At 47.1% G+C, this 15,568-nt stretch overlaps 6 protein-coding genes across 6 annotated transcripts; 4 read left to right on the top strand and 2 right to left on the bottom strand.

The window, feature by feature from the left end:
- Positions 1-493: 493 nt before the first annotated feature.
- Positions 494-3,387, bottom strand: N7533_012721 (uncharacterized protein; the record flags this gene model as incomplete). Its single annotated transcript, XM_057109371.1, has 4 exons — positions 494-605; positions 659-1,266; positions 1,328-1,610; positions 1,679-3,387. The coding sequence occupies 4 exons, from the start codon at positions 3,385-3,387 to the stop codon at positions 494-496; spliced, it is 2,712 nt and encodes a 903-aa protein (XP_056954472.1).
- Positions 3,388-4,636: 1,249 nt separating this feature from the next.
- On the top strand, positions 4,637-5,727 carry N7533_012720 (protein kinase family protein; the record flags this gene model as incomplete). The annotated part of the gene is made up of 2 exons (XM_057109370.1): positions 4,637-5,333; positions 5,390-5,727. The coding sequence occupies 2 exons, from the start codon at positions 4,637-4,639 to the stop codon at positions 5,725-5,727; spliced, it is 1,035 nt and encodes a 344-aa protein (XP_056954471.1).
- Positions 5,728-6,921: 1,194 nt separating this feature from the next.
- Positions 6,922-8,290, top strand: N7533_012719 (TauD/TfdA family dioxygenase; the record flags this gene model as incomplete). Its single annotated transcript, XM_057109369.1, has 5 exons — positions 6,922-7,218; positions 7,276-7,541; positions 7,606-7,866; positions 7,925-8,077; positions 8,125-8,290. The coding sequence occupies 5 exons, from the start codon at positions 6,922-6,924 to the stop codon at positions 8,288-8,290; spliced, it is 1,143 nt and encodes a 380-aa protein (XP_056954470.1).
- A 231-nt stretch (positions 8,291-8,521) lies between these two features.
- N7533_012718 (uncharacterized protein) lies at positions 8,522-9,821 on the bottom strand (the record flags this gene model as incomplete). The annotated part of the gene is made up of 2 exons (XM_057109368.1): positions 8,522-9,730; positions 9,789-9,821. 2 exons carry the CDS (start codon positions 9,819-9,821, stop codon positions 8,522-8,524), a joined length of 1,242 nt encoding a protein of 413 aa, XP_056954469.1.
- A 911-nt stretch (positions 9,822-10,732) lies between these two features.
- N7533_012717 (uncharacterized protein) lies at positions 10,733-11,098 on the top strand (the record flags this gene model as incomplete). The annotated part of the gene is made up of 1 exon (XM_057109367.1): positions 10,733-11,098. One exon carries the CDS (start codon positions 10,733-10,735, stop codon positions 11,096-11,098), a length of 366 nt encoding a protein of 121 aa, XP_056954468.1.
- A 1,108-nt stretch (positions 11,099-12,206) lies between these two features.
- Positions 12,207-14,881, top strand: N7533_012716 (uncharacterized protein; the record flags this gene model as incomplete). The annotated part of the gene is made up of 3 exons (XM_057109366.1): positions 12,207-12,274; positions 12,331-13,625; positions 13,677-14,881. 3 exons carry the CDS (start codon positions 12,207-12,209, stop codon positions 14,879-14,881), a joined length of 2,568 nt encoding a protein of 855 aa, XP_056954467.1.
- Positions 14,882-15,568: the final 687 nt, after the last annotated feature.

Below are 15,568 nucleotides of genomic sequence, written 5' to 3'. Positions count from 1 at the left end.
GAGGAAGCCGAATCCTGGTCTACATTGTAGTTTTGAAGTTAAGGAATGTTTAGTTTGGGAATATAACTAGATAGCAGATATCCATCTATACAGAAAACAGAACCGCAAGAGTTTCCTAGAGAAGACTTCTCTACACAGCGGATTTCTTTTGACGTGGGCTCATCTGAATTGCCGCCGCTTTTGTGAGAGCACTCAAACTTTGGAGTTCGGGCTCAAGGTGGAACTTTTTTAAATGAATACAGCAGGTTCCATCAGATTCACCCACCTATAGGATATGTGAAAGATAGTTCACTGAAAAGTAACCAAGTTCGTGAATAGAGAAGCACAGTGCCAAATATCTCAATATGAAATGAAAATTTGAATTCTGACATAGTAAGAGGCACATTCAAGTACCTAGGTAAGATATCTAAATACCCTATGGATCTCAAAGGATAGGCTATATGCCGGGAAATCTATTAAGCTGTAAATAGTACTACTAGTAGTACACGCCCAATTATTGCGTCGCCTTGCAGCTGGTGCAGTAATTTCGAGTGATATGACAAGAGTTCGACAGATACGTAGTTCCGCATTTATTGACACTGTCATTTTCCTTCATATACGCGATGCTAGTAAAGTTGTTAGTGCGCGCTCGGAAATTTTCAAAAAGCTCTTGACTTACGCATCCTTGATCTGACGCCCAGTCATGCCAAACCCATAGTCGTCATTGTCACAAGTAAACATGGCCGCACATCCGGCTTTGCCGAACGTAGCAGCCACAATGATGCCGCTTTTGATATTGGCCGTGTAGGATGTGTAAGACGAGTAGACTGTGTCATCTACATACTGCTCGGAAGCTCTATCGCAGGCATCGTCGACACTATGGCATTGGGCTGAACCTTTGTCATTACTGCTTGTCTGGCTTGGTGAGGGAGTCTGCAATGTCACGGGTGTGCCCGCGCCCTGAGTAGCAAAATCGGTAAATATTTGGGACGGGTAAGAGATTATTTCGCCGTTCGCTGAGGTGGTGACAAAAGGAACGGGTGTTGGTGTTGGCGTTGTGGGAGTGAAGGTTGGCGTCAGCGTGATCTTAGATGGAAAGCTTGTGTATTGCCAGCACCCCCCGGAGATAAGGGAGGCTGTGGCCCAATATGTTTGCCCCTCTGTGTATGTTGAGCATTGGCAATGAGGGCTGGTGACGTCCGGGCCGCCTTTATTCAAACACATATAGTAGCTGACCGCTGGTTGTGTCGTTGGGCTAGGAGTAATCGTTGGGCTGGGAGTGGTCGTCTGGTTGGGAGTGGTCGTCGGACTAGAAGTGGATGTTGCTCCAGGGCCTGAGCTATTTGACGGAGATGAGTTTGAGGAAGATGAGTTTGAGGGAGATGAGTTTGAGGGAGGTGAGTTTGAGGGAGATGAGTTTGAGGGAGATGAGTTTGAGGGAGATGAGTTTGAGGGAGATGAGTTTGAGGGAGATGAGTTCGAGGGAGATGAGTTTGAGTTTGAGGGGGAGGGAGATGAGTTTGAGTTTGAGGGGGAGGGTATATTCGAAGAGTTGTTTGCACCGGGAGACGAGGACGGGGACTGAGAGCTTTGCGAAACGCTTGATTCGGTTGTTGCTGAGCTGGCGGGAGCTGTCGAGACGATCACAGAAGATCCAGAGGACGTCGACCCAGCTGAACCCGATGTGGTTGGAACGTACGGAACCGACAAAGGCGCCTTCGTCTTACTAGGTACGATTCTGGTTGTTTTTCTGAGTTGACAGGATCCGTATTCAGTAGTTGTGACGGTCATTGAGGTTGGGGAAGCATTGCAGGCAGTCTCGGTAGTACAAGTGACTGTACTAGACGTGCTAGTTGATGGTGTAGTCGATCCATCTCCTCCAGTAGTGAAAGTTGAAAGCAGAACTGTGGTCGTCGTGCAGTCTGAGAAAGTTGTGCTTGACGTGCAAGTAGAAGATGATGTCGAGGATTCTGATTCCGATGATGAGTTATTGTCCTCATCATCCTTGATCTTGTTCTCCATGTCGGTCACAATGTTACTGATCTCAACCAGGTAGTCAGAACCCTTTTTAATAGTGTTCTCAATGTCGTCCGTCAACTTAGATACATCATCGGGGATCGTCTTGAGCATGCTATCGGCAATTGGCTTGATACAGCTGAGTGCATCTTCTGCAATGTCCTTGGCAGTATCTACTGCACCTTTAGCAACGTTGGCTGCACTAGAGGCAAGGTTTCCAATAGCACCAAAAAGAGATCTCTTTCTCAGAGAACCGGAGCCCGAGCAAGGGGACTTGGTCGAGGGGTATCCAATCTTAGAGAGGTAATCCTGAGACTTATCCTCAACATCTTCGAGCTTCTTTTTATAGTTCTCGGGGTCCGTCTTGAGTTGATCAATATTGTTATAGAGTCCTCTCAAAAAAATTGCAATGTCTGTGGCCTCTGAAATTGCTGCTGTGCCGGTAGTGGCACTCGACGGAACAGAAGTTAGAGTACCCCAGGGCTCCGATGATGGAGGAGCTGTGGGTCCAAACTCAAGAATTGCAGATTCCGTAGCAGAGCTGCTACCGGTTGGTATAAGTGAGACGATATCGGGGGCAGAAGAAAGATCAGCCGCCGACGGTTGAAGAGAAGACCCCGGGGATGGGCTCGAACCACCGGCTGATGATGAAGCTGGAGTCGAGGGTGCTTTGGGTGTGGATAGACTTTGTCCAGATGAAGGTGGTGCAGTAGTCAAAGAGCCACTAGTTGTCTGAGAACCCGTGCTGGGCGAGCCACTCCGTAGAGACGAAGATGACCCGGAAGATGTAGGTGATGAAGCAGGTCTGGTTGTTGGTACCTTTGAGGCAGAGCCGCTCTGGCTCGGTAAAGTAGGGTTGTTAGTTGACAAATGAGAGTGACCACTGCTAGAGCCCGATGTACCCGATTGACCGGGGGCGGAGGATCTTGGTGATTTAACGGGAGAGGATGATGGATTTGATGAACTCGGTCTTCCCGGAGTTATAAGAGGAGTAGAGGAAGAGGTGGGCCGAATTCCAGGCGTCGAGCCCGCAGAAGGTTTACTAGCAGGTTGGGTGCTTCCTGGAGAAGCTGTGTCAGGGGATGGGATAGCGTTGGAAGAGGCACTATGAGTTGAAAGAATAGCGCTGTAGTGAATAACTGGCATCATGCCGTCAGGGACTGTGACAGTTGTAGTAAACTGCTCCCGGTGAGCCTGGCTTCTACTAAAACTGCTCAGAGGAGTCGATGAGAGACTCGGGCTCGATGCAGCCGGCGGATGTGCCGTTGTGAAGTCGATAACGGGAGTAAACCCGTTCGCCACTGTGAGGTTGGCTTTGATAGTTGTTGTCCATTCTGCACTGGCCCCCTCTAGGAGGTGGAAAAGCAGTAGAATCGCGCTTTTAGACACCATATTGAAAGTGTGAAAACTTGAACGTATTAATGGAGTAAGAGGAAGAGCGGAATGAGACTTGGGTAATTATATCTGTTATTTCCTGCTCCACGGAATTCATGCCTGGGGCCAATTCCAGGGGTTAATCTGAATGGTACTAGATTGGGAAACCCGCTCTGAGTAAAGTGGAATGAGTCCCTTTTCGTCAGGGCCCGCAGATTAGCTCGAGGCTGCAGCCGCTGGTGGCTTACAATTAGGGTTTTGAGGAGACCGACGGGACATGTCAAGCTTTCCTATGGTGACAAATAATCGCTGGCTGATCAGGATAGGTCTTCTTTTAAAGGTCCTCACTCAAACTCACCGTCTCATTGAATTTCAACATCATCATGTATTTACTATGAAGAATTGAAGTTGGCTGTGAACTCCGTTCCTGGCAGCTTCATCTTGCCCAGAGTCCATATCCATTGTGATGACATGTACTAGAACACTCTCTAACGCTAACGAGGCTGAGCATTTTGAAAGGTCTCCACGGCGCTTCTTGTCAGATTTTGGATCGTTTCAGCTATGAATAATATGCCGATCAATACCATTGGCAGAGCATGTTTTGGGGGCTAGAAACACAGCCGATCTTTTCGTTACAACGTGTATTTAGTGAATAGGAGAGCGCTCAAAATCTTCACACCCTATTCTGACCCTTTATCACTGTACTAGGGAATCACTATACAGCCGTAGGAAATTGAAAATATCAAACAGACAAGGAGTGGAAGAAGACTAGAGGAGATACTTTGATATGTAGTTAGTAGGCGATTTCAAGAATATTCTGAGGCTCCTCGGCCCCAACCCTGGGCGCACTTTAAGTTTGTGAGTGACATTAGGGATCATCAGTCTCAGGGCTGAAGACTCTAAACCGGCCAATAGCGGAGATCAAATCTTAGGGCCGAAACTTTCTACAGATTACAGTGGCAAGCCCGTCAGCTGAGTGGGGGCGACGATCATAAAGGACTAATTATTCCCTCACCTAGCGTGGGATCTCGACTGGCCTTTCGGGTATATAGGAGATTTTCTAGTTTTGGAGTCTCAATAGAAATCAAATTATATTATGCTTTTGTCATAAAGCATAGCAGTGCCCTGGATCCGATACTTCCACCCCCGACGCCAGATCATTCCCATTTCTCTTTTATAACTTTCAAACTGAGCCTGTACACTAGCGACAATGAATATCTTTAATCGATTTTCTCTCGCTCTTTTAAGCACAAATCTGCTTTTTGCGATGGGCACTGCTGTTCCCTACCATCGACACAAGCTCACCAAACGTTTACCGACAGATTGGAAGTTGTACAACGATTGGAACTACCAACTAGAGAACAACCCTTATTTCTGCGAAGAGTCTGCTGACGGTGATGTGGGAGACTACGTTCGAAGTACAAGGACACTCACTTGGGCAACTGAAAGTTGCGGAGAAATGGTAGCGACTTGGGACAAAACGCCAATCGCCAAAGGCGAGGTCTCTGTTTACAAGGGTACACTTCAGATCAAGAAGAATGGTGAAGTAGAATCTACGCAGGATGTGGCTGTCAAACGAGGACTTGCCGAGTCAACCAGCGCGATTCTCTATGGTGCCTCGTTACAGATTGAGCTTGGCAATAACGAAAACATTCTTGGAGCCCTTGGTGCCGTCGTTTCTAACGATGGTGAGGCTGGCAACGCGATTATGCCTTACATCTCGGGCAGCTCACTTGAACAAAACTTCGGTTCATTCTCGGATCAAAGTTCAGTCAATAGCGCGTTTAAGCAAATCCTCAACGCAGTATCCGCAGTCCAGAGTGCAGGCATCATCCACCGCGATCTCAAGCCCGAGAATTTTCTACTTGATGGTAGCACGCTGAAGCTTATTGATTTTGATACCGCGATCAAGGCCACAAGCTCAAGTGCATTCACTGTCGGTACCCGGACCTATGCTGCGCCAGGTAAGTTATAATTTCTCATTGCATTCATTAAGCCGAAACTAACATTATCGACCTAGAAATTGTCTCTTGGGGAACAAAATCTGGAAGCAACCCCAACGGAGGTCCTTACAACAACAAAGTGGATACATTTTCGATCGGAATGACATTCTTGGTCATGTCAGTGGCAGATCTGCAGAACGAAGACAACCGTTTTGATCTCTGGAGAAACCTTATTCAGCCTAATGGCCAGCTATGGCCTTCTGCCGATGACGTCGCAGGCATTCTGAAGGGGAAGAACTACGGTGTATTCAGCGACAATGATAATCTCCTCAACGTGATCTCAAAGGCGTTTTGTGAGCCGGATACTCGATACGATCCTCAAAGCTTCCAGTCCGCATTTGAGCGGGCAATATAGTGGGTAATCACCCATCGGTGATTACCAAGTGAAGTCTGAGCTCATCAGCCCCTGGCATAGTCTTAATACAGATATTTTCTTCTAAATCACCATCAACTGTTCGTCAATTCGGCTTTTGATATTCTAAAAGTACTTGATATAGCAAGATGTTCATAGATTAGATTTTTCCAAGTTTGATGTCATATAACTTCAATACGCCTGGGCAGGCTTTGATGATAGTATCGACCTAGTCTCCGAGTCCATTTCAGAAATTCCAGAGTTCAAGTGTAACTCATAACTATGAATACTCCCTACGGTCGCATTCCTTGTTTTTTTTCCCTCGATAATTTCAAGTTTCGCACTTGAATCAAGTATAGTTTTATTTCTGTGTACCTACCTAGGTAGGTACGAATGGTATGGTTGTTGCCTTGGTGCCTTGGTCGGATAGATCAAGTCAGTATGGGGCATCCATAGATACCTTACAGTTGACCAACTGTTCAAGAAATTACTAATGGAAAATCGGCCAGCCGGTTATTAATCTTCAAATGTAGAGCATATTATCGGCCGAGTATATTTTGGGTTAAGATAGATCAAGATTCGATTTTCAGATATCTGGAAAGCTCGTGCCGATGGCCCGGAAAACTTCCACAGTTACATTTGGACTATGCGGAACAGCACTCCGTCTTTAATATTCACTTTACTTCACTTTTAGTATTGATCAGTAACTCCTATCTTATCAAGAGTTGCTCTAAATCATAGCTTCTTGAATGCTTTAATACTATCACATCATTGAGAATTTTGAGTAATTTCTCTCAATTTTGTTCAACTTTTGAAGTTGAGTACATCGCGATCGGCCGCGGTTATCACAACATCGACCCCACAAATTGCGCCATCTTCCAAATTCTTCCAATCAGCCATCACCGCCACATCTCAAACTTCCATTTCTCTAACATATGTTCCGCTTCTTGTGATTCGGCCCAGAAATCCCCCCCATCCTATAAGAATGATTCCCCGCCGGGTTCGCACGCCATACAGTCCACTCGATTGCTCAGCGACATAACGACATCGTCGTATATCTCGGCCGGGAGTACCTAGGTAAAAAAGATCAGTATAAATAGTTGCGGGTGGCCTATCCGAACACTTTAATACCCTCTCGTGCATTTTAAGATCTTCAGTACTTCTTTCCCCCGCTCTTTAGCAACAACGGCATTCATCATGGCTCCTGCGCTTACCGACGCTCTACCAACCGCCCCTCACAACCTGGCTGCCCCGCTGGACATTTTCCCTGATGGCCTGAGGACGACTGGTCAACATGCCCCTCTTTATGAGCACATCCGGCCATTCGATCGCTTCCCTCGCGAGATCTCTGGTCCCACTGTCTGGAAGCCCGAAGATTACCGTGAGAATCCGGAGAAGTGGACTCACAGGTTCACGCCCGAGCAGGTTGCCGAGCTCAGCACCGCAGCTGATGCTTTTCTTACCTCGAAGACTCCTTTGACTGGTATCTCAAAGGTAGGCATATGCATGGATTAGGGAAGATTGCCATATTGAGTGCTAATGGCTATGTAGAGCAACTTCCGCCTCCCCAATCTGGCAGATTACCTCGAGACTCTGCGCCTGGATATCATTAATGGCAAGGGCTTCATCCTATTCAAGGGCTTTCCTGTCGAGGAATGGGGCAATCACAAGTCAGCTGTCGCATACATGGGTTTGGGTACCTACCTGGGCTACTTCGTCAGCCAGAACAGCCGTGGCCATGTTCTCGGCCACGTCAAGGATCTGGGCGAGGATTCCACCCAAATCGACAAAGTGCGCATCTACCGTACAAATGCTCGGTAAGCATAGTCTAGCCCATATTTCAGTTTTCTTTGTCATTGGGCAATATCTAACATACCACAGCCAATTCTTCCACGCCGATGATTCAGACATCGTTGGCCTGCTCTGCATCGCCAGAGCCCTCGAGGGCGGCGAGTCTGATATCGTCTCTTCCCACCACGTCTATAACACCCTCGCCGCCGAGCGTCCTGACGTGCTGAAGACACTTACTGAACCTATTTGGTACTTTGACCGCAAGGGTGAGACCAGCAAGGGTGAGGACGAGTACATCCGCACTAGCGTTGTGTACCTGGAGCGCGGCGAGAACGGTCGTGTCTACACTAAGTAAGCTCCTCCTGTCAACTGCATTTATTAGTTATTTAAACCAACTAACCTCTTTCAGGTGGGACCCCTACTACGTCCGATCCTTGACCCGCTTCTCCGACGCAGGCATCATTCCCCCTCTCTCTGCCGAGCAGCAAGAAGCTCTTACCGTGCTGGAGGCAACCTGCAACCGTCTCTCCCTCCACATGATCCTCGAGGTTGGCGACATCCAGTTCCTGGCCAACTCCCACATTCTTCACGCGCGTACCTCTTACACAGACCACGCGCCTCCTCTACTCCTCGCCGCCACCTGATGCGTCTGTGGCTGGCGACGCCTGAGCATGAGGGTGGCTGGAAGTTGCCTTTCTGGGATAGCAATGAGAAGAAGCGTGGTGGAATTCAGGTCGATGACCAGCCACCCGTCGCACCTCTGGATGCAGAGTAAAAAGAGCTTCAAGATGAGTGAGATCTAGGCTGATGATTAATGACGACTCTATGTAGATATTAGGTTTCTTTTATTATTGAGTGATACCTCCATTTTATTTCTATTACATCCAAACCGACAAAATAGTATAACAAGTAAAAACCCCGTACATAGCAGCAAGTTACTAAAAGACCTTAAAGATGAACTCACCAGCTTTCAAAAGAAATAGATCATCAACCCTCCATCTGACTTTCAACCCTTGGCCCCAATTTTCTCCAAATACCCACCGACAGCACTCAAAGCACCCCGAAAAACATCCGACGACCCGGTAAGATGAACCCTCACAAATCCCCTCAACTCCTCGCCAGACCCATCAACCCCAAAGCACTTACTCCCCGGCGCAAGCAAAACACCCGTCTCCTCCTTAAGCCGAATACAAAACTCCACATCATCAACGGGGCCACCATCAAGCACAATCCGCAAAAACGCAGTAGCACCCGCAAAGGGTCTAACCATACTAACAGACGCAACCCTCTCAACAAACTGCTCCAGAATCTCCAAATTCACCCGCGCAATATCCAAATGCTTTCGCAAAATCTGCGGCCGACACCGCGGACTCAACGCTTCAATAGCAACGGCTTCGTCAAGGGTACTTATGGCATTGATGGTGTATAATCGCGTATTAAGCGCTGCGCTCATAAAAGCCTCACTCCGCGTCGCGATCCATCCAACCCGTACACCAGCCAAGCCCCACGCTTTACTCAGGGAGCCGGTGATGATAGCGTTGTCGAAGGCGTCTATTTCGGCGAAGGAAGGCGGGAGTGGGGTAGATGGGGGACCGTGGTATAATGGTCGGAAGATCTCGTCTACGACGACGAATATTCCTTGGGAATGGGCTAGGGAGAGGATTTCTTGTTGGAGATTTGGCGAGAGCATGGTTCCGGTTGGATTGTTTGGGTTGTTTAGGACGATCATCTTTGTGTTTGGCTTTATGAGGGCTTTAAGGGCTGTGATGTCGAGAAGATCTGCTGCTCCTGCGCCAGTTGTTGAATTTTCGTTTTTGCGTTGATGGGTTGAGTCAAGGCTTATTTTCCAGAGCGAGACTTGTGTGCCCGTTATTGCTTCAGGCATGTCTAGGAGCTGTGTGTAGGATGGATACATCGAGATGACGTGGTCTCCCGCTCGAAGCAGAGTCTGGAAAATGAGAGAGTTTGCGCCTGTCGCACCATTTGTTGTGAGGATGTTGGCGGCTGTTATTCTATCGTTAAATAGAGTCGCGATTGTGGTGCGGAGGGCTTCGCTTCCGGTTCCTGAGCCCAAAGCTAGAGGAATATTGTCCAAGGAAAGATTTTTTCTGGTCTGTGATTTATCCGTGGACAGTTCTATCAGGTCCTTGATAGAAAGAGCTGGTGTGGCGCTTCCAGATAGAATTGTTTTTGCGTCCTCATTCTTGGAAAGCCACTGCCAGTGTTTCCTGGTGAGTTTGATATTTTCGGCTGAAACGAGGCTGTATGCTTACCATTGGCAGCTCGAAAGAGGCGATATCATGCATTTTGTTGTACTAGTACTAGTCAACTTGAATTGAACGACGGTGTCTTCAGTTTTGAAAGTAGTAGGAAACAATCTACAGGATGAGAAGATTACAGACTGACTCACATACAAATCTCAAACTTGAAGTGGAGTGCAACTTGAACTTGAATTAGTCATGGCGGTCCAGGGAAGTGACTCATGACCAGGCGTCCGACTTTTGTTTACTTTGAGTTTGGTCACCTCCGAGCTGGCTTCTCTGGATAAAGTGCAAATACCTAAAGAGATGTAAATTCAGAACCCATCCGAGCAATTGAGACGAAAATTGTTGTAAACCTCCAGAGCTTCAAGTTCGCAAGGTTGGACGGGTGCCTACTAGGCGTACTTAACTAGAACCTTGGAACTTGAAGTCATTTTCACGGTACTAGCCTTGGAGTTTATGAAAGTCCTTTCCATCTAGAGCCCCTCTAAGATGAATGAAACCTGAATGAAAGCCATCCAGTCATACACATGCAATCTCGTCATATCTTGGGTAGTAAAATGGTGGGCGGCCGACGGGTGGGGCATATGCCGCCGGTAATATCCGACTTGCAACCTTGGAAATATGTACTGCTTCTCAATGGCTTCAGGAAATTTGATCGAATGGACGAATCCCTCGCTGGTGGAATCATCTACTAGGTCATGATTGAAAATTGGATTTGAAATCAGCTTCTCCTCTACCGTAAAGATACTAGTATAGTAGCAGTGTAGTATAAATGAGCATTCCTATCCGACCGACGGCAACTTCCAGTCTTATCTCCAAGACGTGATTTCTTATGAGTAACTCTTGAAGCTTAACTGTAGGTGCCTCTGGATTTAGCAACTCATTGGGTGGCTAAAGGTTTCTTTAACTGATTGCCTACAGATACGCTTCAATCTAGAAAAAACCTGATGAAGATGCCAGACGAACGTATCCAGATCCTCACAGTCAGCTTGAGTTACTATCTGACCGGCCATCGACTCGAGGACGTGATAAAAAAGGATTGGACCAAATCCCCTGACCAAGCGAAACGTTTTATGAATGTCGCTTTTGATTTTGACGGAGAAAATGTGCCGACCGCTCTGAATGAATTAAAGGAGAAACTGTTGCATCAGCATTGGGATGGCATCCTCGTCGGTTGGTGCATTCGCGGAAAGCCGCAACATACAACCATTTTCGAAGACGTGATTGAACTCTGCAGAAGTCTTCCGCAAGAAACGAAAATCCTCTTTTGTACAGGGCCGGATGACTTGATGCAAACTACTTTGAGGAACTTCCCTTGAAACCAGATTTTCCAAGGAGGCGTCATTTTGAAATCGATATACTGGTATGAATCGAGCTCAGTGGCGAGGGGAATCTGGCAATTTTTCTGTTTCTAGGTTTCCACACAATTAAATTTTGTATGGCCAGCTCGAAAGACAACAAGATCAGTTCGCATCAAGATCAATTCACATAGAGCAAAAAGAACATCAACTAACCAAAAAATTGACCGACGCAGGGGTCGAACCTGCAATCTCTTGATTCGTAGTCAAGCGCCTTGCCATTGGGCCAGCCGGCCTGGTACATATTGACATCGAAGAATTTGTGCGCTCCGAGCGGAGAGGGTACAGGTGGGTCCAAATGGCGGCGTGGGCGACCAGTGGGGCTCTGTGGATTCAGGATCATAAAATAAACCCTCAAGAAAATGTACACCCAAGAGTTTTAATATTGAACATGGCGACTTTGCGGTCTACCATTATTGACGTCCATTTCAACGATAGTATTTTAGTTAATAGCACATGCTCACCATCAACATAGATCAACTTGAATGCTACCAGTTGGATGCAAATGCCTCGGCGAAACAGACGGTTAATTCCGCATGCCAAAAATGGGGAATACAATATGTTCTACTTCCAAGATTGAGATGCCTGAACAGGGCTTTGATTCAGATAGCTCAACATTTATCAATGATGAAACGAAACATTAAATACAAGAGAAGCTGATTAGCTCAGAGTCTTGAGCTTGATATTTTTCTACTAGTATGGGGAATCAATACAAACCTGGTGCTTTGCGGATAACTCGCGGTTTGCCTAGTAGAGCCTGTGTGGATTTACAGGTATGGAAGCTGTCATCATTTGACCAATCGGGTTCTTCGGACTAATTTGTGTATCAATAGCGTCTCGCTTTAGTTTGGGTTCCTCTGAAGCCAAATCCCCGCAAGATGTCCGCATTTCCCCCGTCCGGGGCATCTTTACCCAGAAAATCTTCCCAAAAGCTGACTGCCTTTGCGGGGTTCGGCTGAAAGACTTCCGAGGCATTGATTTTCAAGATTTCAAAATAAGTTGATCGGCTGGGCCTCTCCCAAGAAACCATCATGATCTTTACAGAGTTGTCAAAGTAGCAATTGTGAAGATGAGAGTTCCTTTCGCATTCGCTGTTACGAATGTGGCCACCTGTGTGCTAGCGATCCTGAGCCCCCGGTAACTAAGCTCTCTCGTTTAGCTTGTGAAAGCGTTCTGATTCATGGGTTATCTAGAGAAATATCGCGATCTGCCACGTTATCAAATAACTTCCCGAGAGTTGCGCCCGTGGGATACTCAGTCGGGGGTGAGCCTGCGCGACGGACAACATGCTTGGGAGCCCAAAAGATTCGCTTGACTCAAGAGTCACCAGTACTCACTCTCGACTTTGGAGAGGAAGTCGGCGGATTCGCTTACATTGATGTTGAGCAACTCGACGGCCCGAGCCAGGTTGAGTTCAAGTTTGCAGAGAGTTTTCCTGGGCTTGCCTCGCCAATCGGCGATGGAGCATGGGTTTACGTAAATACTCTCTCGAACACATTCATGACCGAGACGGTTTCCATCACCAAAACCGGTCCAATTCAGACTTATTTCTTGCAGGGTGGTTATCGTTGGCAAACCATCACTCTGCTGTCTGGCAACCCATCAATCACCATCAGGTCCGCGGGCATCAATCTGGCCCGAGTGCGGAGTGATCTAGACACATTACCAGGGCAATTGCACTCATCAAATTCGACTCTCGACGAAGTTTTCAAATTAGGTGCCCGTACCCTTGAAAACTCTTGCTTTGAAGCACGCTCGCAGCCTTCAACATGGATGGTTACTCCTGATGGAGTATACTTGAGGGGACAGACGCCAGCCTTGTCATCCAAAAGCTCTCAGCCCGAGTTCAACGACCTGTATACCCTCAAATTCGATACCAAGATTGAACGTGGTGGTACAGGTTGGGTGGTCGGGACCTTTACGCCGACCTACCTTACAGAGCAAGCATACTTCCTCGTGACGAGTAATTATCCTGAAAGCACTACATTCACCAATACCAATCGAACCCTCCTACCGCCGAATACATTAATCCTGGTTCTCGGCTTTAATTTGATCAACTCGACTGTGACTAGTGGCACCCCGCTCCATTACAAACTCCCCATGGATATTTCTGAGGATAAATGGTATCACATCGAAACTAAGATTAACAGCGCATCATGGACAATCTCGATCGATGGCCAGGTAGCGGTGGAGATCGCCCTGACAGACTATCAAAAGGTTTCCCGGGTCTCTCCCTCCAAAATCCCGACTGGTCCCTTCGGTTTCGGTCCTTTCCGCGACCAAGCGGCATACGTCAAGAATGTCAAAGTTATAGCATCAAACGGTACCACTCTTTACACAAACTCGATGATAGGCGATACCGAGAGCACAGATGGCTTTCTTCACGAATATGGCGTTCATACAAACTCAGAAAGCATTTGTCTGGACGGTGCGAAACGTGATCGTATGCTGTGGACTGGCGATTTTGCCCACACAGTGCGCAGCTTGGGTATGGTCGATACCTCTGTATTGTGATATGCCTTCTGACAACCCCATATAGGCAGTACGACTGGAAGACACGACTTCTCTCGAGGACTTTTTGAGTTTTGCTTCAAACGACAAAGCTCCAATGGCTACGTCCCGATAAACGGGGCCATGGGTTCAACGCCAGCTCCAATTCCCGCAGCGGGAACTATGGCGGACTATGAAATGCTATCTTTGAACTCCTTGTATTCGTGTTATGCGGACACAGGTGATCTCGATTTTATGCGGACCTACTGGTTACCTACCAGAGATGTTGTCGCTGCCCTGCTTTTACTTGTCGACCCCAGCACTGGACTTGTCGACGGTGGCAAAGAAAATACATTTTGGCTTGGGCCGTCCAATGGCACAGCTGTTACTGCAGCTTTGTGTTATGCTCTGAGACAAATGGCCAGTGTCGCAACTGCTCTTGGACACAATTCCACGGCTTCAGAGTATTCTTCGGAGGCGGATAATCTCACCAAGGCAGTCCAACACTTATGGTCTCAAGACATTGGAACGTTTGCACTTTCAACAAGCAGCATGAATGACTACTCGGTGGCAAGCATCGCATTTTCTATTCTCTCCGGTATCGCCACGCCAGATCAAGCAAAGATTTCAATCACTGCCGCACTCCCTTCACTTTTTGAGACTATCGGATACAGAGATCAATTCAGCGTCAAAGCATCCCCAGAAACGTATATCTCCCCCAACACCAACGGATTTTTGCTCGAGGCTGTGATGAAAGTTGCTTCCAGTAACAGATGCGATCAAAATTTGGCATCTAATCTCTCGCACCCCGCGGGTCTGATGTTGAATGGTTTGTGGAATCAGATGGCGCAGCCAAATGAGAATTGTACTGGTGCTGTTTGGGAGTCTATTGGCTTTGACGGCAAGCCGATTAGCATTGCGGCATCATTTAGCCATCCCTGGTCGAGTGCCCCCAGCTACGTGCTACCAGAGTATATGCTTGGGTTAAAGGCTACCGGAGCAGGCTGGAAAACCTGGGCTTTGGAGCCCTCCATCTACGGATTGAATTTGGATCAGATCAGTGCTAAGCGCCAGACGCCCTATGGTGAAATTGCCGCTTCTTGGAAATTCCACGACAACTCCGTCACGGTGGCGGTCCATGCTCCGCTCGGAACAAATGGAATTATATCACTATGCGGGATCAATATCAACGTGAGTGGGGGGGCAACCGTTTCAAAAGACAATTTCGCTACAGTAGATAGTGCTGGTGATTGAAAAATTGCAATGCAATCTACAATAATATCTAACCGTGATGTTTGCCGGAAATCATATGGATTCTTGTAATTTTGATATTTTGGTTTTATCTAGTAGTAGATATGATTACCAGCGTGATAATGACCTGGCTATTGTGAGATAGATGTACTAGCAGTATTTGATGCGTGATACTAAGTATAAAGCGCAGATCATCAGTTTCCTTGCAACGGTCAGCACTATCTGCTGTGCTTTAGCTGGAAACGATTGACTGAACTCAGGAAAACCTTGGAAATTGATTCTAAGTACGATAGTATTCTTGGGGATTTTGAAGTGGCCGTGGATCAGGTGAATATTAAGGAACTTTTTAGCCTTGTGACGGACGAAAATAACGGCGAGATTTTCAATGCGCTTAGCAACAGTAGGCGGATTCGTATTATTAAAGAGCTGCTTGTATCTATAAAACGTTAGCTATGTGTGTAAGGTATCATATATGATAGTATGGGTTCTCTACAGAGTATAGCTCTTACTAAAGTCCTGGATCTCTAGAGCCCTATCAAGTTTGGGAAGAGTGGGGAGTAAAGAAACTATAGTGGTCATTATGACTCAAATTTCGTGTGCTGTCTTGTAACTGAGATGTTTCTAAACGAGGTAAATCAATTGATGAAATAACTACTGCAGCTGGGTGAATTGGAAAGGAAGAAGAAAGAC

The sequence above is a fragment of the Penicillium manginii genome, assembly GCF_028828005.1.
Source record: "Penicillium manginii strain IBT 31320 chromosome Unknown utg000009l:1.0-3297300.0:1.0-3298630.0, whole genome shotgun sequence".
NCBI classification, from domain to species: Eukaryota; Fungi; Ascomycota; class Eurotiomycetes; order Eurotiales; family Aspergillaceae; genus Penicillium; species Penicillium manginii.
Note: the sequence above shows the minus strand (reverse complement) of the source record. Positions and strands in the feature narration are given on the sequence as shown.